This window comes from Sus scrofa, chromosome X, assembly GCF_054392235.1.
Source record: "Sus scrofa isolate SSC_HxYL_T2T_F1_AM1 chromosome X, Sscrofa_HxYL_maternal_Yorkshire_Landrace_v2.0, whole genome shotgun sequence".
Lineage (NCBI taxonomy): Eukaryota > Metazoa > Chordata > Mammalia > Artiodactyla > Suidae > Sus > Sus scrofa.
In genome coordinates, this window is record NC_139401.1 from 34,237,805 (window position 1) to 34,264,677 (window position 26,873).

At 37.8% G+C, this 26,873-nt stretch overlaps 1 protein-coding gene and 1 long non-coding RNA gene across 3 annotated transcripts in view; one reads left to right on the forward strand and one right to left on the reverse strand.

The window, feature by feature from the left end:
• LOC146394535 (uncharacterized) overlaps positions 1 to 23,823 on the forward strand; it is a 149,297-nt gene extending 125,474 nt beyond the window's left edge. Inside the window, exon 3 of the long non-coding RNA XR_014835241.1 lies at positions 22,126 to 23,823. This is a non-coding gene — a long non-coding RNA (uncharacterized LOC146394535). The remainder of the gene's footprint in view (positions 1 to 22,125) is intronic.
• Positions 1 to 26,509, reverse strand: part of TMEM47 (transmembrane protein 47) — a 30,791-nt gene extending 4,282 nt beyond the window's left edge. The window contains exons 1-3 of one of the 2 annotated variants that reach the window (XR_014835239.1): positions 26,026 to 26,509; positions 8,184 to 9,824; positions 5,548 to 6,061 (exon numbers count right to left, since the gene is read on the reverse strand). Coding sequence is in view for 1 of the 2 variants with exons in the window: in XM_001925136.5 (XP_001925171.1) it covers positions 9,684 to 9,824; positions 26,026 to 26,251 (367 nt within the window). In the remaining variant the exon portion in view is untranslated. Of the gene's footprint in view, positions 1 to 5,547; positions 6,062 to 8,183; positions 9,825 to 26,025 lie in introns of those variants that run through there. The other variant, XM_001925136.5, reaches the window with a different exon arrangement.
• Positions 26,510 to 26,873: the final 364 nt, after the last annotated feature.

The following is a 26,873-nucleotide window of genomic DNA, read 5'->3' on the forward strand; positions in this document are numbered from 1 at the left end:
CATGATAATGTGAGAAAAAGAATGTATATATGTATGTGTGATTACGTCACCTTGCTGTACAGTAGAAAACTGACAGAACACTGTAAACCAGCTATGATGGAAAAAATAAAAATCATTTAAAAAAATAAAATGAAGTTGGTATTTATTGTATGGTTATTTTTACATAGGAGACACTGGATTTCGTAAAAAATGATGCCTTCCATTCAAAGTCATAACTTTCTATTGGATCAACTGTTATATAGTTCCCATTTTATTTAAATCAATTTAATAAGAATTTATGGGATGTATCTGTCTTGTATTCTACAATATGATGGCTTCTACCCTCAAGAAATAGACAATCTCTTTCCTGAAAAATCTGGGATAGATTAATGTGTGACGGGGGTTGGCAAATCTGATCTGTTTATTTTGGGGAAAAGGTTGTGGTGGAATATAGCCAAGCTCATTCATTTATGTACTGTCCACACTACAGTGGTAGAGTTGAAGAGGTACAACAGAAAGCCAGAAGTATTTACTATCTGGCCCTTAATTTTAAAAATTTGTCAACCCTTGATATGTAATATAAATCTGGGGTTAAAATGATTGTTATCTAATTCATCTTAGATATAAATCCCAGGAGGCTCCACTGTGGTGCTATGGGTTGAGAATCCAGCTGTGGCAGCTTGGGTTGCTGCAGAGGAGTGGGTTTGAACCCTGGCCCTGGCACAGTGGGCTAAAGGATCTGGTGTTACCGCAGCTGTGCTATTGTTCGCAGCTCCTTCTCTGATTCAGCCCCTGGCTGGGGAATTTCCATATGCTGCAGGTGCAGCAGTAAAAAATAGTAATACTGTAAATTCCAAAAATGCAACAACAAAAATGTGAATAATTGAGGTGAATAATTTGATAAGAACAAATTTTAATATAGCAAAAATGATACACTTTATTCCTTTTTTAAAAAGGAGCCATAGGATGGATAGTGTTTAATTAATCTGGAATTTTGTGCTTTAAAATCTACTCATCTATTCTCAGTACCTGTAAAATATCATTATTACTAATATGATTAATGTTCTTAGAAAATCTGCGTAACAATCATCTGTCTCTGGCATAAAACTGAGGAACTACAGAAAACTCATGAGGACATGATTCCTCAAAATCATCACTTTTGATAAGGCTCTGACAAGGGGTAAAGTGACCTTTCTGGAACCAGTTATAAGAATTCCAATCATTTTTGCCATGTAGCTTAATGCTGCTCTGGGCCAGCACTTGTCTTCCATACTTCCACATTACTACTGAGAATGGAGAAATAAACAGATCCATATAAAAGGAGAATCTCTTGACATTCAAAAAGTCATTGTCAGAACAACTAACAGCATATTATATAATCCACACTTCTTATGTTTCCAGCCAGTAAGTGCTAAATGTGTATTAATTTTTAAAAATTCAGATAGCTCTGTGCCTTTTTGAGGGAAAGGGCACATTTATGTTTTAAATGTCTTAAAACTACAAGAAGTCCACTACTATCACCCATGAACTACAAAAAAAAAAAAAAAAAAAAAAAAACAAAACACCTAAGTTACTAAGGAAGTTAAAAAGAAAAAAAGGCACTTTATTTCTCCTTCGGTTTCTAGACTCTGGTCACTTGTCACCTCCTGACTAATTCTGCCAGGATATGAGTGAAATATCAATGTGAATTAGGAATAGTAAAATTCATTTACTCATTCAACAAATATTTGAGGAGTTCCCGTCATGTCTCAGTGGTTAACGAATCCAACTAGGAACCATGAGGTTGCGGGTTCGATCCCTGGCCTAGGTCAGTGGGTTAAGGATCCAGCGTTGCTGTGAGCTGTGGTGTAGGTTACAGCCGAGGCTCAGATCCCGAATTGCTGTGGCTCTGGCGTAGGCCAGCAGCTATGGCTCAGATTCGACCCCTAACCTGGGAACCTCCATATGCTGGGGGAGTGGCCCTAGAAATGGCAAAAAGCCAAAAAAAAAAAACAAAAACAAAAACAAAAACAACTTGAATGTTTCTAAAGTGATACAATTTAAAGCAATGGTAGCAAAAGTTGTTATCCTCATGGTTAGGCCATCCATTATTAGTAAATAAATACAGAATATGGCAGGTATTGCTAAAAGACATGAAAAAACAAAGCAAGAAAATAAGACAGAAGGGTGCAGGCTACTCTTTTATATCACACCTGAAGCAGGCCTCTCTGGGGAGGAGAGGACAGAGAAGTGTGCATTAGAGCACAGACCTGAATGAAGTAAAGGGTGCAAGCCAATAGGGTAGAAGCGATCTGGGTAGAGGGCAGAGGCAGTGCAAAACTGAAGCAGAAGCACATTGGGTACTGTGGAACATCAGTAAAGACATCTGGATGCAGTACAGCAGTAGGAAGAGCAAGGAAGGGAATAGCATGAGATGAGATGGAAAAGACAGCCAGGGGCCTATTCAGAAACAGCCTTGTGAAGCATGCTCAGGGGTCTGGATTTTATTCTCAAAGTGATGGGCAGCTACAATGGGAGTTTGAGCAGAGAAGAAATAACTGATCTGAATTATATTCTAAAAGGATTATACTGCTTCTTTTGTGACTCAGTCAGTCCCTGGAGTTGGGTGTTTACCTAGCCTGCTTTTAATATTCTTTTAATTTCATTTTAGTATTTTATTTAGCAAATATTTGGCCTCCATGGTATAATATAATGACATAGTTTCCCTCTAGTGGGAAAAGTAAAAATACAACTGCATTAGGCTCCATTGGCCTCCTCCAATCTCCTGAGTAGCTTTTTCGAGGTAAAACTTTACTGTGTTGTTTGCCAGATGAAAATACCCTAAAGCACTTTATGCCTCTGAATTATTTTACTCTCTTTGGAATCAGTGAGAAAAAAATGCATGTAATAGCAAAATTGAGAAAAAAATATATAACACTATATTTGTAAATAATTTCTCCATTTAATGCAATATATAGATGCAGGTTAAAATGCCTCCTTGCCTTCCACAGAAGCTGCAAAGGAATAAACAACAATTAATCCTAGACTCCAGAACTCAAGAAAATACCACCATTCTACTTTACTACCAATCAATGAAACATAATAGGCATTGGCTCTACCTCAGAGGCCTAAAGTAAAATTGTGCAGCATTTTAGAATTTGAAGAAAATTTGGAGTTCATTTTATTCCACCTCTCTACTTTTTGAAAAAGAGGTAACAAAACTACCAACCAAGAAAACATGTGGACAGAAACATGATGAGAATTTAGAGGTCCTTTTGTTATTTCTAATTTTCTTTAAGGGGTTATCTATCAATGTCTTCAATATTAAAGTGTTCAAAACATCCAATATTTAAATAGTATTTTCTAACATGGGAATATTTCCATTTTTCAATAAACACTTACTGGATGCCCACTGTATCCTAGGTGAAAGGGTTAAGACAGTAGGACACAGTCCTTGCTCTTTGATATTTCATACTCTATTGTGGGGACAGACATGTAGATACAAAGAAATGTATTCAAAAGTAATAGTAGAGGCATTTCACTTATAATCCATTCATAACGTTTATTGAGCTCTGTTGATACTCCAGATACCACTTCTGCCTGGAGACAGAAGGAAGGGCTTCAGAGATGAGGCATCATTTAAACTGGTTCTTAAAGGATGGACAGGATACACTCAGAAGAGAAAGATAGAAGACTTCTAGGAAGATACAGTTTTCATAACGCATAGAGGTATAAGAGGGTGTGCCTCTAGAAAATTCACAGGGGTAGAATGAAAGGCATAGTCATACAGAGATGTTTGTTAGACTACAAAAAGCTTAGTGTTTAAGGAAAATAATAGACAGCTTTCTATAAGGAGACATCTCAGAGGTTATTTTAAGTGGAGATACTGTTGGTACCCTATCCATATATTATCATCTTCATCATTCCAGTACACGTTGGCCTGACTTCCAATTATCAGCACCTACACTTCCGTGCCTGACTTTTCCTCTGGCCACTAAAGCTACTCTGCTTTAAGGTGGGGCAGGCCCGGTATTCTGGGAAATTAACACTGCTGTTTCCCTATCTCCACCATCACCCTTACCAATGACTATTAGCATTTGGTTTATAAATAGTCCAATTCCCCAGTCCTTTCAGTGAGGTAACTTTGAGGGGCGTGTTCTACACTGGTTTCCAGAGTTTTTCCAGGAAGATTAAGCTCCAGCTGTTTATAGTGATAACTGCACTCCTTACTGGCTGCCTTTTCTTCCCAGTCTCACTTTCCATAGCCCTTCTTTTACGTCCCAGATTAAGTACTTGCACTTGATTCCTTGTCTCAGGTTCTGCCTCTGGGGAAACTAAAAAGACAAGTGACAAGACCAGATTTGTATTTCAGACCTACACCTCATGTGCTTGTGTGCAGGACAGACTAATTATAAATCACCTTTACTTCAGGAGGAGAACGGAGGACAGGCCCCAAGGAGGTTAGTCAGTGCATGGATACCTGTGCATAATGATGACTAAGGTGACATCAGTGGGAAAGGTCAAGGAAAGTAAAGACTATAAAAGAAAATCTGGGTAATGGGATTCTAGGAAAGGGAAAGGAAGGAGTCACATTGACAGTTTAGTTCAGATGTTATCATAGAAAAATAAATTAAGGGGAAGTTCAGATTGGGTACTGAGATGTTCCACTTGAACAAGAGTTGTGTCCTCTAAGGCAGTAATGATAGTGTATAAAAAGAAGATAATAACTTAGAATATAATTTAAATACAAAATTGATAGGACTATCCAGCCAAGTCCCCTAAATATCAAATTTACATAAAGGAATCAATCATTTGGAGAATAAAAAACATTTGCCCATGAATGGTTAACATGAAGCTATCAATTTTCTTTTTTTAAATTTAATCTATACTAAAAGTAAGCAGTACATATGAAATGAGTTAATTATTGGTGGTGATAATGTAAATTGTTCTAACCAAAGAGCAGGTTGATCTGGATAAAGATCTGTGAATAAAGAACTCTTTTTTAATTTGAAATATAAGCTGGATGCTGATTTTTTCTGTCAAAATCTGGACTTGAAATACCTCCAGCCATCTCAGTGTACCTGACAGGATGGCAAGGAGGGCTGCCAAACACAACCCGCTAATCAGAGATGGAATGTAGGTGCAGAACCCACCTCCCCATCCCCATTCTGCATATACAGTCATTTACAGAGGGCTTTCTATAGATGTAACAGAAACATCCTTACTAATACAATTAGTGGGGATGCTGTTATTCAAAACCTAAATTACAGAAGGGGAATTTTCTGCAATTTGTCTTAAAACTCTTGGGGAAAGAGAATGAAACAATCATCCTAAGTCCCAGTGGGGCATAAAAAGATCTGTAAAGCCAAACAATAAAAAGAAAGGACCCAGAAAGAAGCAATCCCTCTAATTCCACAGAGTCTTTAGTGAGAACTAGATAACCAGGTAATCAGAATCTCGTTATGTATTATCTGTCATTGTCAGTTACACAATGGAAAACATGCTATAGTCAGTTGTACCAGGCATGTACACAGTTTTCATGATGTACTATGCTTCAGTGAGTCATGCTGCGCTGATAAGTTTGTGGTCTTTTTCTTTTTTAATATTCTTTTTCATTTTTAAAGTTTTATTGAAGTATAGTTGATTTACAGTTTGTGGCCTTTATGTATGACACCTTGAGGTGTTGCCTTTCTTCAGGTGTTGCTTCCAAGAGATGGAGTAACTGGAGTTACAGGATGAACTCTAACCTCAGTACACGACTGGCAGCTGAATTCAAAATTTAAACTGATTTGGTTGATTTTTCTTCATGTTATATATACCCAAGTAAAAATGACTTGTGAAACATCACTTGGGCTCTCAAGTCAAGACAGAGTCCCTGAATTGAAAGCCTGGCTCTTGGAGTTCCTGTCGTGGCGCAGTGGAAACGAATCTGACTAGGAACCATGAGGTTGTGGGTTTGATCCCTGGCATCACTCAGTGGGCTAAGGATCTGGCATTGCCATAGTCTGTGGTGTAGGTTGGAGACATGGCTCAGATCTGGCATTGCTGTGGCTATGGTTGTGGCCGGCTGCTGTAGCTCCAATTAGACCCCTAGCCTGGGAACCTCCATATACGGCATGTGCAGTGCTAAAAAAAAAAAAAAAAAAAGAAAGAAAAAAGAAAGAAACCCTAGCTCTGCAACTTACTAGTTAGACAACCCCAGGGAATTTCTTAAACTTTCTGAGCCTGCTTGTACACTGATAACATGGGGAAAATAAATACCTAATCTTAAAATTATTACAGCAGAGATAGAATGGACTACATGTCTAGCAGTATGGCATGTGGTAGGAGCTCAGTTATTATTATCATCATCTACATTATTATTATTATAGATAACATCTTATTCCTAAATCTAAATTTGTAGGACCAGTGAGTGGAAGAGATGTGGAACATGGGACAGTGTTTTAGATGGGCTGCAGTAATGGCCATCTCTTAGCTCTTCTAGCAATTATTCAAGCAGGTAACAAACCCACCCTAGGTCAAGGACCTCAGAGAAAAGAGAAGATTAAAAAAAACCTTTAAAATTTGTTTGGCTGTGTCTGTAAGACTTAATCATCAGCTTTTAGTAAAAACCCTTAAGAATATATTATCTAACACCAACATAGTATAGTTGCATACATATTATAGTGTAGTTGCACCCAACATATATTTAAATAAATGAATGAAAATGTGAATATGTGAAGAAATAATTTTACAATGATTACTTTTTTGAGCTGTTTTGGTCTTAGATTTGTGGCCCCATGAAACTTGCTGCTTCAAAAATTGCCAGGAGAGAAATGGTTTAGTAAAAATTGAATTACCGTTAGCTAGCTGTTTTCAAGCCTGGTTTTACCTATCGGATTATAAGCCACATGCCTCAATCATCTTTCCAGCACTCCTTCAACTATTTACTCATTCCCCTTTAGTACCAGGCACAGCATATGATACTGAATTAATGATATAGTCCTGTGTACAGAATACCAAGATAAGGCTTAATATTATTTGGAGAATAAAATATTCTGAGGAGCAGAGAAACACAAACCATTTTCAAGCAGACCAGGATGAGTAAAAAGGGGAAATGGCCCCAGATACACATTTACAAAGACTCACTAAACTGCTGAGACAGGCCAACCACTAGAGTAAGTATGTTTCCTAAGAAACATGCAAAATAACCATGATTTTAGCTAGGATTGTTTCAAATATGCAAAATTTCCAACTCTGTTAATCTTACATCCAAATCGTAAATAGGTTAGCATGTGTAATGAATATCTTTTCCAGAAATTAGTTGTAGGCAACTCGTTAATGGCTTTTGCAGATGGGAGAGAGAAATCTTTTATGACGTGTTTCAGATAACCAGTAAGTTTTTCCTTGCTTATTGCAAAGTGAATACTAAACTAATGATTATTTCAAAAAAGCTTTCAAAAGCACAGTCTCAAAAGAGAATGAGTAAAACTAAATCTCAGCACGTGTATATTTTTACAGGTAGCAATGTAATGCTCATTTTAGGTCTCAGAAAGTAGAGTAACACTGTATGAATATTGCTGTAGGGGTTCCTCTCATTATTTTATAATTTACTAATACTTGTGGCCGCTAGAGCCAAATCAAAACTGTTATTTTGGCCAAACCCAACTTATGTTCATTGCCGGTATTTTCTGTTACAATCAGTACTTATTTTCACATTTTCATAAATTTTGTTATACTTGGAAAAAAAGTCTACAACTTTTTAAGAAAAAACTGGAACTTCTAGTTACTTTTGTAAGCATGTTAAGTAGGTGCTTTAAACAACGGATTTCTTTATAGATTCTGTATGTGCCATTATACAGTAAAGACATCTGAGTAAAGGTAATATAAAGGCCAAATGGGATAGTAACTAAGCATAATAATGTTTTTATAAAAGAATGTCTAGAATATCTCTATATCTTCATAAATAAGAAATATCTGAACATTATAAAAATTATTCAAAGCATAATTCCAGTTTAAAGAATGGTATATCATTTCAGAACAATTTATCATGGAATTCTATTATAACTGATTCTCTAACCACTGTGTCAATAAATCATAGCTACAAAAAGAAACTTATTCCACAATTAAAATATCTAAGTTACATCAGGAGTTCCCTGGTGGCTCAGCAGCTGAAGGATCTGGCGTTGTCACTGCTGTGGCTCTGATTATAGCTGTGGCACAGGTTTAATTCCTGGCCTGGAAACTTCCACATGCCATGGGTGGCACAGCCCCCCCCCCCAAAAAAAAATCTAAGTTATTTCATTCTAAAAATAGGAAAAAGGCTATGGTAAATACATTAACTAAGAAATAAACTGGAGAATAGTGATGGAATCTTTAGGAGAATCTAAATGATTCACAATAGAGACCCTTATTATATATGAGATCACCAAAATAATGATACTGTGGATCACCTCTTAAGACTTCAAAACATTTTTTTGTAATAGTGTTCTCTACTCTATTGGAACGTATCTGTTGTGCTATTTAGCTAGTTTTATAGGTGTCTCAATACAATGTCCAGTCTGTGACAGGTACCCAATAAACAGTGAATGAATGAATGAGGGATTTAGTGGTGAATGAACCACCAGTTAAAGATTCAGTAGCCTTCTAGCCCCAGGTCCACCAGTAACTACTATGTGATCTTGAGCAAGTCACTTAAGAGATTTGAATTAGATCTACCTCTAAATTCTTTCAGCCCTGTGGACCTTTGTTTTTATGACACATATTCTGACCAGTCGTCATGAGTAGAAAAAGATGAACAAAAACAGCAGGGGGCAGCAAAACACTTCTGATTTTATATTTTTAGATCAAATGACCCTTCAAATCCTAAGAAATTTCATCTATTCCCATTTTAAACAGCATTAAAAAATCCATCTAACAGGCTAGATGGTTCTGTCAGTGTCTTCATTATTGACAGTCACAGGGGCTTATTTTGCAGTCTTCAAATCAGATATGACTGACACGGTAAATTGAAGGCACCATAAGAATATTTCAGTTTGAGTCATTTATAAGAATATTTAAGGATATCCTTATAAATGAAAATTAAACTCACATCAAATAATATACTGGGCCTTTAGTCTTATAAGCCCCTTTCCTAAATAGCTCCTTGACTTTTGGTAAAACCTCCATTTTACCTGGGTTGATATTTTAATCCAAGCTGTGCTTTTTTAGAAAGATGGTTGCTAAATTAATGAATATGATATTGATCTCACATAGCTGTCTGACAGTTCATGTTATACATTATGATTTTTTCAGTATAATCATGTTTATTTCAAGACAGATTTATATCTTTAAGGGTACGCATATTAGAATATTTTTTTTCAGTTTTACGTCAGAAAAAAATAATGTTGCCTTAAGATCACTAAGGGGGCAGTAAAAGAAGGAAAAAAATACTAGATGTGAAGAAAGACTGTTGGTAAATATATCTTCTGCAATTCCTAAGGCAATAGCCCTGTTAAGAACTATTATTTATTCATGTTTTAGTAAGAAGTTTAGAAATTGCCACTGTGCTCTGTGAAAGTCTTCAGCTTAACACACTGAAAACTGATACTATGATAAACCTTTAGCCAATATACCTTAAAATATAACAAATGCCTCTCAATTTGTATGTAATACAGCAACCATATACTGTCTCTGCATGAGAAGGGAGGATAGTAGAAAGGTTCATGAAACTTTAATACTGGTATGAAAGTAATGAATATATTTACCTGCTGCAAAAAGCATGACAGCAACAGGTCTGTAGAAGCGCCTTCGAGATCCCACGCAGATGGAAATCAAACCCACCAGGAATGCAATGAGAATTATGGCAGCACCGCCCAAGAGTAAAGCCAGAGTAGCAATCTGCCAATCTGGAAAGTAAAAAGAAAGGCATTATTTTTTTAAGCAGTAAACTATGCTCAGCAGCCATCACCTTGCAGCTAAATAGATGTGATTTTACTGCATGCTAAGCATCCTCTGGGATTTGAAATGTTTTTCAACAAGAATTACTAAACAAAAATTCAGAAAAGCTCTAATGTTAAGCTTAGCACAGTTTTTAGATCACAGGTTTGCCATGCTTTTCTTCCAAGGACTCTATTAAGTATTGATACTAAATTTGGTGCCCCCTCCACAACCTATTTTTATTATTTAATTTTCTATTGAGCAATAAATTTCAGACATCATAGGTATAGGAAATAGAGAACTTGATGAATTTTTATTTATATTTATATACCCATGTAACCACTATCCAGATTATGATATAGAACATTCCTATCATCCTGAAGGTTCTCTCGTGCCCCTCTCCAGTCAATAATTACACTTCCGCCCAGGCTATAGACTGACATTATTTATGTATTTGATTTTGCCTGTTCTTAAACTTTATATAAAAAAATACCAACTTTTTTGTGTCTGGCTTTTAAATCTGTGATACTTATTTTGTGCCTGGCTTTTATGTCTCTGATATTCATCCATCTTGTTGCATGAAGCTGTAGTAGTCTTTTTTTTTTTTTTTTGCTATCCTTTCTTAGAAAGCCTTCCTTTGCACAAAAAAACCTCAACTTTTTTCCTTTGTCCCTCTCCCCCTCACTAAAACAACTCTCCCAGCAAATTAGCATCAGGAAGATTTGTTGTTGTTTGTTTCTTCATCCTCTCTTTCCTTTCATTCTAATCTTACAGTTGTGATATTAACCACCACAGAGATGGTTTCTGAAATTAATTGCCAGGGGCTGAGGGGAGGAGGGAATGGAGAGTTATTATTTAATAGATAAAGAATGACAGTTTTTCAAGATGAAAAGTGTTCTGGGGAGTGATTACACAACAATATGAATGTATTTAACACTACTACTGGCCTGTACACTTACAAATAGTTAAGATGGCAAAAAAAAAAGGGGGGGGTTTCCAGGGTGCAAGAGTAGACTCTAAATGGCTCCTCAGCCTCCTTCTTCATTCACACATGGAAACAGTAAGCATATGCTGACTACTTACTATGTATAAGCCTCTGCACACAGAAAATCTGAAAGACTCCCCCATGCCTTGAATGAAACATAAACCTCGCTGAAATGCATTTGTCATTTCTTAACAAATAAAGATTTAGAAAGAGTATGACAGAAAACTGACCCATTTTCTGTTTCATAAAAGTAGAATATTCCCTGGAGTTCCCACTGTGGCTCAACAGGTTAAGAACTTGACTAGCATCCATGAGGATGCAGGTTCGATTCCTGATCTCGCTCAGTAGGATAAGGATCCAGCATTGCCATGAGCTGTATTGTAGGTCACAGGCAAGGCTCGGATCCCAAGTTACTGGCTGTGGTGTAGGCTGGCAGCTATAGTTCAGCCCCTAGCCCTGGAACTTCCATATGCCACAAGCGCAGCCCTAAAAAGGCCAATATATATCTATATATATATATAGATATATATAGATATATATATCTATATATATATATTCCCTAAGAAGTACAGTGAATATAAAAGCACTATTCACTTCAGGAAGCATCACAGAAAATGATACTGTGGAGAACATTCTTCCATGGGTTTGTTTGGAAGTCCTAGCCTAGGCTGCCTCTTCTGGCCCTCACTTTAACATATGTGTAGGAAATAAAAATAGACTTTAATCCATGGTTAAATTGCAATGCAGTCTAACCAAAGTCAAGAATTCATGATATTTTCATGCTGCACTCTGAAATTATCCCTCCAGAAAGCTTCCAAAGTGTACTCTTTGCCACTGCAGGATAAGGGACAAAGTAGAGGAACCTATAATGCCCTATGATTTTCTTCTTTTATTTATACTTGTATAACCCTGCCTCAAGTATCCTCTTCCACATCCTCTCCTCCTAATAAATTCAGGATATATAGCTGGCACTGAACTAGAACTTGCACTGCATTCAAGAAAAAAACAAACAAGGGGAAAACAGAACAAATCCACACTTCTTAAAATATAAAGCTTAATCACAAGAAAGTAGAGAACATTTTTTATGCCATCTATTTGTAACAAAGCCATATAACTTCAAACAAAAGCATATCTGGCTTTCAACTAGAGTTTAAAAGGATAGCCATACAATTTTTTTTAATTCCATAAAAGCATGTAGCTTTCAATTAAAAAAAGAGTAATCCTTACATTTGGAAATCTCTAAATTTCTTTGAAAAAGTTTATGCATAAAATAATTTTATTGTACTTTAACATAATAGAAATCCTTCTGAAAAGTTGTAAGTTGCAATTTCTGAAAAATAAATCAAATTTTCATTATATCAAAGTGTTTGAGGTACAAAGTAAAAAATAAAATCAATCCATCCAGCCATCAATCGAATTTCTGGAGACCTTGTTTAAGAGACTATGCTATTATTTTCGATTTGAACTATTACTTTCATAAAATGACTATTGCTTTTAACAACTTCCTCCAATCTACTTTAAATAAGTAAGAATTTTGAAAGTATTAATTTTGTTTAAAACCAAGATACAACTAAATATTCACTTACTTTAAAAAATATCTTAAAAGTAAAAGCACAAAAGATTGCTTTTTTTCTGATAAGCTCTTTCACATAGTCCAATAGGCATAAAATGCCTTACATTTGACTATTTCTACTTTCAGTCCAAAATAAAACAGGGGAGTTCCCACAGTGGCTCAGTGGTTAATGAATCCGACTAGGAACCATGAGGCTGCGGGTTCGATCCCTGGCCTTGCTCAGTGGGTTTGATCCCTGGCCTTGCTAGGAACCATGAGGCTGCGGGTTCGATCCCTGGCCTTGCTCAGTGGCCTTGCTCATCTGGCGTTGCCATGAGCTGTGGTGTAGGTTGCAGACTCGGCTCGGATCTGGCGTTGCTGTAGCTCTGATATAGGCTGGCAGCTGTAGCTCCAATTAGACCTCTAGCCTGGGAACCTCCATATGCTGTGGATGCGGCCCTAGAAAAAGACAAAAAAAAAAGAAAAAAGAAAAAAAATTTAACAAACAAAAAACAGAATAAAATAAGAATTTTGATCACTTTTCTCTACATTAACTATCCTCAAAGAATAGCTGGAATAAATGGATTTTTTTGTATTTTGTAAAGACTGAAACTAAGAGAAAATTGGCAAATTTTCCCTATAAAGGACCAGATATTAAGTATTTTCAGCTTTATCAGTCATAGTTTCTGTTGCAACTACTCAACTCTGCCATGTGGTGTGAAAACAGCCCTAGACAGTATGTAAACGAAAAAGCATGGCTGCGTCCCAATAAAACTTTATCAACAGAAAAAGAGGTGGGCTGGTTTTGACCCTCGGGCTAGTTTTCTTACCCCTGGTCTATACCTTATGTACCATTTTAAAATGCAGAACTTTCTTTTAGGTACAGGCCCCTCAGACAATAATAATTTCATAATGAAGTTAATCTGCCAAATAAGTAAACAAGAGTGTTAAGTGATGCTTATCTAGCATAGCAATAGAAAACTGTAAAAAAAAAAAAATCCTAATTTCATATAATGGTGAATTTCTTTAAAATACTAATACTTTGTTTCATATAAAAAGGCAAAAAAAAATGCAATAGAAGCCATCAGAATAACAAGTATTAAAAGGAATTCCTGCCATGGTGCAGTAGGTTAAGAATCTGATTGCAGCAGCAAGGGTCACTACGGAGGTGCAGTTTTGATCCCCAGCCCAGCATAGAGGGTTAAAGGATCCAGCATTGCCACACTAGAGTAGGTCTCAGCTGTGGCTCAGATTCAATCCCTAGCCAGGGAACTTTCATATGCCATGGGTATGGCCATAAAACAAAATAAAAAGTTAATTAATTAAAGGGACTAATTAATTAGGAAGGGAATCACTTTTGTAGCACAGGAAATAGTTCTAAAAAGTAGATGAACACAACCAGATCTTATTTTCTTCTATGTGTCCTATATTTATTTCTTGGTACTGCGGTTGTGGCTAACGAAAAAGTCATTTTAGAAGTGAAAAAGGAGTATCAGTCACCAGCATCTCCACTCCTATGCTATTGCTACCCTTCCCTTTGGTCCACAACCATAGCTATGCCTGCTCAAACAGAAAAGTCATTTTATTTTCCAAGAGAGACTAGAATTGGGCCACATATGTCTGCCACTGTTCTGGCCAGAAGCTGGGGCTTAGACTGAAGTATTGAGGCTATATCTCTGGCGGACAGTGCCAAGTTTGGGGATTGTTGTCATTATATCCATTTGGAATGATTCACTCAGGCAGGTTGCCCAGGACCAAAGCTTTAACTCGCTGACCAGTTGAGCATCAATCAGTAAGCTGAAAAAGTGGCTTGATATGGCTACTGTACTCAAGGAGGCGCAGGCCAGGTTTTAAGGTTTAACACTAGGCATTTTGGAGGTGAGAACAGTACATGTGGCATCATTGTCTCTTTCAGTAAACAACAATAGAATCCACTGTCCAAATATTAGGACCTGCCTTACAGGTGAGTTAAAGTCAGGGATTAGGCAGATCAGCCTTATACATTGTCCTCTTAATGAACAAGACTAGGAGATGGGGAATTAAAACAAATGAAAAAAAATTTATAGATACCAACTAATGTCCATTAAACTAATAGGCCATATTTACACAAATAGATATTTACTTATCTACCAAATGTAAATTTAACAACTATATATAAAATAATTTGTTACATACTATAGGGCTTGGGTAATTTTACATTAATATTATAATAAATGACCAGAAAACTCTACACAAATGGTTTTCTTCCATTGGAAGATTTGCACGCCACAAATACTTGCTATCCCATATTCAGTGTTTGCAAAACAAATTAAAATGCCATAAAATTCTCAATTTTTTAGCCCATTTCTCCAAAAAAATCATCTGTTTTAAGTTCCCATAATTGGATAACTTCTATATCAATCTTAGTTCCCCAGTTTTATAGCCCTCAGAGTATTTAGTCAGATGAAGTGTTGAGTCCTTAGAGATTTATTATTCTGCATTAGTTTTATTCATTTCTATAAATGATATACTGATACTGTAGTGGAGCAGTGAACATAAACCAGCTCTGCAGAACATCAGTGGCCATGGTGCTGTTTTACAAATTGCAGTGCTCTGCACAATTAAAATTGGTCATTGTTCAATGTCAGGGCAGTTGATTCGAAATCTGAGCTTGGTTTCTAAGACCTGAGAGAACAAGTGATAATCAGTTTTGAGGAAATAATGTACATCCTTCGTACATAAACTGACTAGGGCTCAAATGGGCTGGGAGGGATGTTTTGTATCTGGAAACTAAACTTGAAATGAGGCTGCCATAGTATATGTCAGGTCCCACTTAAGAGTATTTTACCAAAACTGACACAGTGACACACTGGAGGCATTGGAACTATACCTTTGAAAGCCAAGGGTTAAGTTAAGTGTGTGCTTCCCTAAGTGAGCTTTCTCTCAAAAAAAAAAAAAAAAGGAAAAATTCTATATATAATATATACATAACTACATAGATATAGAAATAAAACACACACAATGCTATACTTTGCCCTGCAGTTACAGAATAAAAATGGGGCAGTCCTTATGTCATAATATCAAGTCCAACATTAGTATGCAACTCAGGAACTCAAGTCCTCTTTCAAGGTATTTTTATTAGATGGTGTCAGAGTTTCCAATGTCTATAAATGCTTTAGTTTTCTGCAGAATTGTGCTGACTTACTTTACAGTCTAATACATGAGACAGGCCTGAAATTGCCACTGCATTATGAAAATTCTATGGGCCACATTATAACCACCAAATTGGAGAATTCACATTCCCTTGGGGAATTCATGGTCAAAATTTACTTCTGATTTTCAGGAAAGGCAAAATCTAAATGAGGATACATTTTCCACACTTTTGAGCCAAGGTCAATGCACCACACCAGTGCCTAGTTTTCCTCCACCCATCTCATTTCAAAACCTTTAACTTGTCTAACACTGGCTAATTTATTTACCTTTGTAGGTATTGTTTATATGCTGAGATTAGTTCTACTGTATGTAAATCCCTGAGCACACAATTGCCCCTTCTTCTAGGAAATTAAATATAATTAAAAAGCAGTGAAGAAACAGATTTTTCACTTTATAAATTCAACTCCCACAGGTGGAGTGGGTAGTGCTCCCCTAAGTGTATTCTAATGTTTTAATGCACGATTTTCAGTATTCCTATAATTCCCATCAACAAATTAAAATACTGATTTTAATAACATAATCACATTCAAATTTGCTAGACAGGCACTAATATTTTCACCTCTGAATTATCCAAAAGAATATTAACCAAAATGCTATCCATAACTGCAATCAGAATCATTCAACCTAGAATCTTCAACCTAGAAGAGTAACCTTTTCTATCATCTTGGCACTGCCTCACAAGTCATCCACAAGTTTGCCCTAATTCACCCCCATGAACTAGATCATTTCACTCATCCCCAGCAAACATTCTATTCTTCTAAATACCTTCATTCACTTGTAGGACATATTTATAGCAAAACCTTAAATTCATTTTAGTTATATTGGTGAGAACTCAGAAAGTGAACTTGGTGTTGCCGATTCCATTTTATCATCCGAAATTGGAAATATTGGGATGGTTTATATTCAAAGGGAAAAATGCTCAGTTACAGAACAACCTTTCAAATCCACATTCCCCAAGATATCCACATCTTTACTGAAGACCTTTTTCCCAACCAACTCACTTTGCCAGAAATTATGGCATTTTAATTATTTTCATCAAATGTAATTTAAAAATTATTTTAGAGATTATTTTGAGATTAACACCACATACTTCAGAGCGTAGAGAGTAATGCTATATTCTCATCTATGAAGAATGAACCAAAACGATGTTGTTATTTTGTGTAAAAGGAAGGAAACTATAGATGTAACAACCAAAATATTTCCAGAGGTATCAAATTATATACTTAACTTCTTAAAGTTAGTCTGCATGTGGCAAATGAAGTGGAAAACCAGAACCATTACTGAGGGAGCTTAAACTTTGTTTTCTTGGCTAAGTTGCATCCTGACCTAAATCTGTCAGCATTGCATTAATTTTCCACTATTCCATGAGATATAGACACAAAGGCAGCCAAAAGAATTCAGATTCTAATTTCAATAATTCAAATGGCCATCTCTTTTTTTAAACAACTAATATCAAAACTAACATTCTTCACATGCAAACAAGTATTTGTGGCAAACAACTATGCGTCTTTTATAAGATGACAAACAGTACTGGGCTACACAAAGTCCAGGGGAATATCAAAGAAGCATCTAGTTTAAAACCCATGTTAATCAAACTGGCAACAATACTATTTAGGTCCTACTTTTTAGGCCCATTTATGAATAAAAACTGTGTCAAAAATACAACTCCAACCTGACTTTAAGCACATAAATGCCCCCGGGTAACCATCCAAATACATAAATGCAACAATTTTAATGATCAAAGTGCAGGTCAATTTAACCAACATTTTGGAACATTCTGGTGGTCCAAAAGTGCCAAACAGGTACTGATTTTCAATCCATGACAATTTCATTCAAGCCCTTTTGAGTTGATGTTAGAAGAGAATACACATTCTTTTGTCTTTACAAATAAAGGGATACTTTAGCTGCTTCACAGAATTCTATCATAGAAAGTTTGGTGGAAATATAATTTATTATCTAAATACCATAACATATGGTGTTTTCCCCCCAATAAAACCATTGTATATGCTGTTTAGCAAAAGCCCTGCTATTAAAGCATGTTTCAGTATTTAGACAAAAAAGAAAGACACCATCATCATTAATGACTGCTGTTTCTTACCAAGTATTATATTAGAAAGCTTTCATTAGCATTTGATGGTAACTAATATTATGTAATGGGTACTGGTACTTTTCAACAGTAATTCCTAATCACAATATATCTATAAAGTGTGATGTGTTTGGTAACATCAAACATTGTTCCTTCTCCACTCTTTGGAAAAAAAACCTAAGAAGGTTATAATTTGGAAAACTTGGTGATTTGGAAAAACAGGAAGAAAACCCATGCCGGGACTAGGAGTGGGTGACCTGTCTCTAAGCAACTAAAAAGCTTTCGTGAGGGGTTTAGTGTGGCTAATAATAATCAAACAGCAGATGGAAGATGGCCAGCCAGTCACCCACGATCAGTATTAAGACACCCCCTAGTAAATATGGAGGGATAGATTTGACAAGCTAGTGCCCCCACCAGTTAGTTCCCTGTTAGTAAGCTTCTTTAGGTTAGAGCCCTTCTATCCCCTTTCAGAAGTTAAATTTATATTTATTTCCTCCTTTATAGCACTTTGTACATTTATATTATTTTATTAATTTGTTTAAAAGAAACCATTTGTTTCATTCATCACCTTGCTCTCACCACCAGACTGATTTTGTACCAGGACAATGTCTACTCCAAGCTAAGAAATCAATGATTATGATTGAATGTAATTAATTCCCTGGCTACATAAGAGAAAACAGGAAAGAGGGGAAGTGCCACTTCTATCTCTTGTTAAGCCACCTACTGGTGCTAGGAATAGATTCCAGGTTGCATTCACAAAGCACTATGCATTATACTGAACATTTGGTTTATAGACTCCCTTTGATGGAAATTTGAGTTATTTTTATGGGTGGCCCTTTTATGCATAGAGAATATGTGACTTGGGATCCCAACTTCTATTTTTTTAATGTCCTTTTGCCTAATACACATCTATTTTGAAAAGCCAGAATCAGTGTTTGTGTCATTATCTTGAAACATGGCTCATTAAATTATCATTTTAAATCTCACAACAGTTAATAAGCTGGTAGAGACAAAAATGATCTAGATATTTTTGCCCTGGTTCTTGGGAACCATGGATGCTTCATTTTTGTAGGGTTTATTATTTTGTTTTGTTTTGCTTTAATGGGAATCTTTGGTGCCAAAGGCAAGACTACAATAGAACAGAAAATTGATGGTCTACTAATGTCTCAAAATCCTGAACAAATACAGGAGCAAAAAAAGGATAAGGAAAGGTGTCCTTGTCTCATTTTCAAGGGAGATGATCCAATACTTTGGAAAGACTGGTAAGATATAACTGTTCCTGCCTTTGGCGTGTGAGAATGAAATTCTACTTAAGGAAAAAATTAGTCTCTTGATAAATAAGTGTATCTTTTTAAAAAAAATATATAAAGCCAGAATAAGGTGATCTAATGAAATTTATATCCATACAATCAATTTAAGAAACATATGGCTGGCTTCCACAGACTTTTGGAATTGTTTTTCAATGTAAAATTAAGCCCTTGTTTTAAAGTACCCTATCATGGAGGAACTTAAAGAAAAAGGTTTTGTTGATTTTTGTTGATTTTTAAGGTCTAGCCATGGTAATAATGTAAAATTTGATGATAATAAATATCTAATACTTAACAGACTTATTGAAATATGAGGCAATTTGAAGACTCTTTAAATCTTATGGGAAATCAAATTGGATAATAATCTTATAAAAAGTAGATTATCGACTTCCCATGTAATCCTTAACTTCTTCATCCATAGTTCCATACATGATAGCATTCAACAATCCTTCAAACAGCAAGTGATAGTTATCTGCAATATCATAAGAACTTTTGAAAACCCACCCTGTAAAAATACTACAGCCAAGTACAATCTATTGAATCTTTAATATTGTGTCTTGCTTCATTTTCTTATCTTTCTTATGCAATAGATTTATTTGGGCAGGGTTATTTTAAAAAAAAATCTTTTCTACTCCAAATGCACTATGATTCTGTGATTCATTATATGGGCAATTATCAGGAGAAGAATCATGCTATTAAAATAATGAAAAAACAGGCAAACAAAGAACATTTCTCATAACTTTCTAGCACTACAAAACCTGGTTTCTCTCTGGAATTTTGTAACATTTTAGCGCTCACGTATAAACCATCTCATTAAACTCATACAAAACTTTCTTAAAAAGGCTAAAACTTTATCATGCAATGTGAAGTAGCAAATTAGAGTCTAGATTTTTAATCAGTTTGATCCTTGATCATTTGATACGATAAGCCAAAGATGACCTCAGGTTTTATATATATGTATATATATATGTGTATATATATATATATATATATATTCTCTATTTGTGGACAAGTTAGGTTCTTGAGTTCATTTAATTTCAAATCCAAAGTAGCCCCATACAAGTGACCAATCATTAAAGCCCTGTGTTGGTTGAGGGCAGTTTTTGCTTCAGCCAAACATTATTTATATAATCGATTCAAAGTTCTTAAAGAAAGAAGCTATGTATTTGTGTCTTTGTTCTTCGGAGGCAATAAAGAATACAGATCCCAAGTTCCCATCGTGGCGCAGCGGAACGAATCTGACTAGGAACCGTAAGGATGCAGGTTTGATCCCTGGCCTCGCTCAGTGGGTTAAGGATTCAGGGTTGCCATGAGCTGTAGTGTAGGCCAGCAGCTGTAGCTCCGATTAGACCCCTAGCCTGGGAACCTCCATATGCTGTGGGTGCAGCCCACCCTCACCCAAAAAAAAAAAAAAAAAAAAAAAAAAAAATACAGATCTGCGGTTGGACTCCAGTGTCAGACTATACATTCCAAATGTGGCCCAAATGAATTTCCTACTCTAAGTGCTCTTCTACAATGTGACCTTGCCACTGGTCCATCAAGAAGTAGAGTCCATTTCTTCTCCACTGCAATCTGGAGTGGAGAATCCTATACGATTTCCCAGGCTGGTTCAAACAGACAGTGGTTCTCTTTGGTCTCTCGCTCTCAGGAAAACCATCCATCCTGTAAGAAGTCCAACTATCAAGCTAGAAAAGGCCTGAGACTACCAAGCTAGAAAAGGCCAGTTCCAGCTGAGTCCATTCTCCCAGCCATTCCCACCTATATGCCAAGCCCAGTGAAACCACTTGGAGGAGGATCCTGCATTTCCAGATGTTCTTGTTTCCAGCCATTCAAACTCAGATACAGCTCTAGACATAGTGAAGCAGAGACAAGCCATCCTCACTATGCCCTATCTGAATTCCTGACCCACAAAAGCCCTGAGCATAATAAAGTAATTGTTATTTGATACCACTAACTTTTGGGGTAATTTTCCAGCATTAATAAGTGGAACACTCTTGGAAAAAAACCTATCACTGATTGAGAACTTGGTAAACTTACAAACAAACAAACAAACAAACAAAAAACACCTGGTCTCTTCAATAATAAAAGGGAAAACACTAGCTCCCTTGCAAGTTTACTTGATATTGGAAATAACTGAGATATCTGGCCTGGAATAATACTGTATAAAAGGTAGCTATTAAAAAATAAATTTTTGATCATGATCTACCGAGAGTACTGTTAAATGCTGGGTAATGCAAATCAAAATTTAAATTTGAAACTAAAAACATACTTTATAAGTCAATGCAAACTAAGTTTATCACTTAAGGAGAAAAAAATTCCTCAATTATTGACAAAAAATTACTACTTTGGGTTTGTTTCTCTGAATGTATGAATAAGGAATAAATGGAACTTTAATGAGTAGCTATGTTTGTGTATTTAATCTTCATGACAAACCATCTGAAGACATTAAGTAAGCTGTATGATGTCACAAGATTGTTAAGTGGCCAAGTCAGGGCAGTTTGAATTCAAAGCCTTATGTATTTTTCACAACACTGCTCTGCCTTCCTGCACTATTGTTATAATTCAGCATAGTTCATATAGAAGTACACTGAGATATATAGGTAACGTATTCCAGGGACTTATTTAGGAGCACCTACAATCCTTTTCAGTAATATATCCAGTAATACTCTATGGTCTCGCTAAGTGGGCTTCCTATTAAACAGAAACTTGAAAGTGATTCTTTAAATTTATTCCTGACAACAGGCAAAATCTATTGCTTGAGATATGCTTTTGTTTGTTTTGGTTTTGTTTTGAAATGTTTTATGAAAGTCCAAGCTTCTCACACACTCATCAAATCCCTCAGCTGACAAAGACTGATCTAAATGGCTCCCTGGAGATCACGATCATTCTATAAATGTGAGCAAAAGAATTATATCTGCCCACAAATTAAAATGTCCTTTGTAAAAGTCAATCTGGGGAACTTGAGAATCTTAGGAGACTTTAAAAGAAAATCATCATGAAGATCTTAAAATGTTATACTGGGTTTTTTCTGGATTATTAATCAAGAAAGTTTGGGTGCTAAGTGCCAAATAATCTTAAATCTTTGAATAATTTTCTACCAGTGTAGGTTAAATAAAATTACAGTTGTTCTACTTCTGTTCTTTCTCAGGAAGCCAGAAGAGAGTATAACTACCATGACCTCCAGGCTAGCTGAGCTATTCGTAAACATGCATCAATATCAACTCATTTCAAGCAACAAGCTGAACCTTTCCTGGAATAAATCACCTTGTGAAGTTTCTCAATGAAATTCTATTTCCCAATTAAGGTATGGATTCAAAATATGCACAGATGATATGCATCTGAACTCAGCATTACTGTATCTCAGATTTTCTAAGATATGCAGGTGATAAGGCAGTTCCATTTATATTAAACTACCCCCCAAGAAAGTTTTCTTATAATGCCTTTTAAAGTGGGTTTTTATACCACAGTTTTAAAAAAATGAGCTACATACAAAGCACTCTTAAAAGAACCTCTTGCCAACTGAAAATAATAATATTCACCTGGTATTAGCATACAGTGCACTGCCATTTCAAAACTGCCAGTGACTCATGTTACAAATGCAGCTATTTTTAGGACAGTGCACAAATTATGTTAACAATATTCCTTGAAAAAGGCACTATTTGATCAAGTATTTCATGGATGGAAAGATGGATAAATGCCACTTGTTATATCCCCAAATTACTCTCAGTAAATTGTTTTCATTTGGCCATCTGCACGTCCTTGCATTTTGCTTAGTCAATAAATAACACAGACATCAAAAAAAGCAATCTGCTTTATGTGAAATAGCTACATGTTTATAAATTTTAAAGAAGAAACATAAAATCACCCTAGGGGTTACACATTACATTTGATGTTGAGTTTAGGGTGTGGGCATTCTGTATATACTTGAGTAATCCTGTTTGCACTAAGGATTTTCTTGTAATTGAAGGCTGTGAAACCGTAATAATTATATTCTAGGAAAAAAAGTTATCAAAACTAAATGTGACTAAGCAAAAGTCTAAAACATTACTATCATTTAAAAATAATATTTAAGATTTATTAAAAGGCTGCCAAAATCAGTAGCGGGAAAAACCATCCTTAGAAATTCTGTGGCCAGCAGCCATGTGAGTACTACCTAGTCTAAACTTCCTAACAGGCATACTTTGGATTTTTCTCCTCTTTCCACCACAAATACAGTCAGTTAACTATTTTCTCATTTGTCTTTTTGGGAAATTTATAGCTTAAAGATGAATGCCTGGACAGTCCCCCATACAGTGAACTGGGACACCAGAGAAAAGCATTACGGTTGACTGACACACGGATTACTGGTTCGTACTAGAAGTGCTGACGCAACCTTCAATACACTAGGACACAAAAGACATAGTTCTGCTTTTGCTTAAAACCAAAAAAACAGGTTATAAGCAGCAAACGACGCATATTTGGTACCAAAATTAAAATGCAGCTTTAAAAATAATGGCTATGGGGAAAGTTTCCGTAGGAACTGGGCCTAAGTAGGACATATTGTCATTAGTAGAAACATTCCTGAAATTTCCCTTCTGTATTTACAAGCTTGCCTCTTCAAGGCAGTTTTAATTCCAATTAAGACAAAGGTTTTTAATTAAGCCCTGAAGATGCTGGTAAAGGGCATTTAGTAAAACTGTCCTCGGTGGTGGTTCCTCCCAAGGTAATTTATTTCGAGAGACAATGAAGTGGATTTCTTAAAATCTTCAGAGAAGGCATTTCCCTCTCTGCTTTCTGCTATTCAACACAACAAACAGACTGAGAAAAGCTGCCTGCCCTTTGGATCTGGCAAAAAAAAAAAAAAAAAGCATTGCTTGTTTCACTTCGAGCTTCCCCTGTTTCAAAAGACTGGTGGAGAGAAGGTTCAAGTCCACCACCAAACACTATGAGAAAACAGACATTATGGGGGGGAGATGAGGCAATTTTCCTTATTCCCTTTGCTCCTATACCCTCCCACACAACCATTTAGGGGAGGAAAAACGAACTGCTACTACATAAAGAAGTCAAGAACTTGTTCCAGAGAGCCTCCAACAAAACCATCTCCACCACCCTCATTTGCTTCTGGAGTATACTTTTTATAGGATGAAAACTATTTTATTTTCAGGAATGCAAAAAGAAAGAAATGCTGGGGTATGAGTAGAGGAGAGTAGAATAATGGGTTTAGAGGAAAAAATCAGAAAATGTACCAGCCTCTGATTTTTACCTCTCAGAGTCCTATTATCACTACATTTGCATTAAGCTGTGTCTCCCCATTTTCTAGCTTAGAGAGGAAAAAAGCAGAGATAAATGGGTTTGGAGGCAATTAAAGAAAGATTAGCAAACACTGCAGAAGCTCAACAAACTCGAGCTGGCTTCTCCCCATTCCCCACATTCCTGGCCAAAAGAAAAGGACAGGGGCCTGAAAAGAAAACGGGAGTTGAAGCTGGTTTCTCTAACCTATTTGAAAAGTCTATGCAATCAGGGGGCTATTATTTCAAGAGACGGTGAGAAAGGGGCAAAAGACTCATGTTGCTAAGGAAACGTGCTGAAGCTGGCATTCCTACATAAATTTCCATTTCTATTGGAGAGAAGAAAGAAAAGATATTTTCTCCAAAGTTTATTTGGATCTCCTGGTTACTGAAGAAAGGCATTTTACCGATTTATTTTATCTTTAGTTGTAAACAACCAACCCTGAAAGAACTAAAAGACCTAAATGTTGACCTCCCGCTGCCAACCAGTTCCCTCCACAGTGAATTAAGCAACAAAGACTAAATCCTTGAATGGAAATTTTGAGGTAATATCAAAGAAAAAGCCTTTGGTAAACAGACAACAAAATTTATGGAAGAAATTAAACCAACTGAACTAATTTCTCTTATAACAAGAAACCAAAGACAAAAGTAAATCGGATTTTAGTGGCTTTTTGTCCTATTTCAACTTGACTAGAACTTGAAACGTTTCCAGTATAGCTTTATAAATAGTCCCAGAGAAGACATGAAACTGTCACGAAGGAATTTAATGAGTTTCTCAGGGGTGTGTGTGTAAGTGTGTAAAATCACCGCCAGGTTCCTCTCTCCTTTATTCCCCTTTCTCTGCCCTGACTGACACCAGACACCAGCAGCTGAAGAATCAAGATTAGCGAGGAAAAGCGGATTGCACCAAGAAATTGGAAGTTGGCAGCTTTCTGCTAAGGGCGTAACTGGTGCGCAGGGGAAGGCAAGTGGGGCTCAAGGAGAGAGTAAAACAAACAGTAAAGCCCCGCCGTTACTACCTTCTTCTCCATCTTCCACCCATCCCTTTGCCGCTTCTAGTGTTGGCTGAATAAGCCACAACTTTCCAGGCATCTGTGAGTAACTCACTAAGAGAAAGATCTGAAGGACAGGGGAGGCATTTGGAGTGTAAGAGAAGGAAGAGCAATTCGCAACCAAGGACGGTGTCACCAAAAAAGGAAAGGAAATTAAAGCCTGTCCCTCTCCCAACTCTCCACATCCCTCAAAAATTTAAGGAACTAAAACCCAAACCGAAACTCATTAGGGAAAACCCAGATAAAGTAGAGTAGAACAGGCAGAAACATGGGCACCAAGAGGTAAACTCAGGCAAATTCCTTCTTCAGAGAGAAGAGAGTGGGGAAGGCAAAGAGAACACGCAGCATGCTAGTGGAGTTGGGGCGTTTTTGCTAGTCTCTTTTTAGGGGGTGTGGAAGGCGTTGCATATTCAACACAGCCACATGGTTCTCGCCTTAAATGATAACAATTACCCAAAATAGCATGCGTGTTACTCCAGGGCCCGAGGAATGGCCACTGAAGGATAGGGCGTGGGACATCACACCGGGTTTGACGACCAGGACTGGGGAGAGAGGGGGGGTAGAGATCAGGGAGATAGCTAGAGCCCAAGGATCGGAAAAGGGCCAGAATGCAATGAGGCGGACTAGAGTGGGGAACACAGAAAGGTGGGGGAAGCGGTAGCTGTCCGGGCAGCCGGCGCGGGGCGATTAGGGGTGGGAGGCAGGGGTCGCGGCGCGCCGGGCCCTCACCGCTGCTGAGCGTGGACTCGCAGTGCCAGATGTCCAAGCTGGCAGGTTTCCGGCAGGACTCCCACAGGGACAGGTAGTACTGGTGGTCGGCGGTGACCCAGGCCGGGCTCAGCACGGCCCCCAGGTCCAGACACAGCGCCAGGAAGATACACACCAGCCCGACCAGCTTCAGCGGGGTCAGCACAGACACGCGCACCTCCTCCATGCCGCTGCCCGCCGAAGCCATGCCCCGGGCGCCGCAGCCGGCCCGCCCCGCCGGAGGCGAGGACGCCAGGCGGGTCCGGAGAGCCGGGAGCCCGATCTCCCACAGAGGGAAGCAGCCGAGCCGCTACGCGCTGGGACTCGCTCCCTCGGGGCTCTGCGCGCTTTCAGCTTGCGCGTGAAGGTGGGTCCGGGGGGCGGCCGGCCGGGAACTGGGTCGTGGATAGCTGTAGCGACGCCGATCCTGCCGCGGACCTTCTCCGCCAGCCCCGCGCAGCGCTCTGCCGGAGCCCGCTCCGCCCTGGCGCTTCCCGCTCGCTCGCTCCGCCCCGGCCCCTCCCCGGCTGCGGTAGGCGGCGCCGAGCCGGGAGGGGCAGCAGCCCGCACCCGGGCGGCGTCAGGCTCTGGCTCTGGCTCTGACTCCTGGCTGAAGAGGCTCACGCCCGCCCCTCCTCTGCCCAGTGCGCGCAGAGCCGGTCCCCACCCCTGACTCTCTGCCCACGGTGCGCGGTGGGCGCGCAGCAAGTCCTCTACCTTTGTGTGCGGTGCTCACAGAGCCTAGCGCGAGCCCTCAGACCCCAAACCGCTGCCCGGGGCAATTCCTAGAAGCTGCGGGGGCCCCCGGCCCCGCCCCTGGCCGCGCTCGC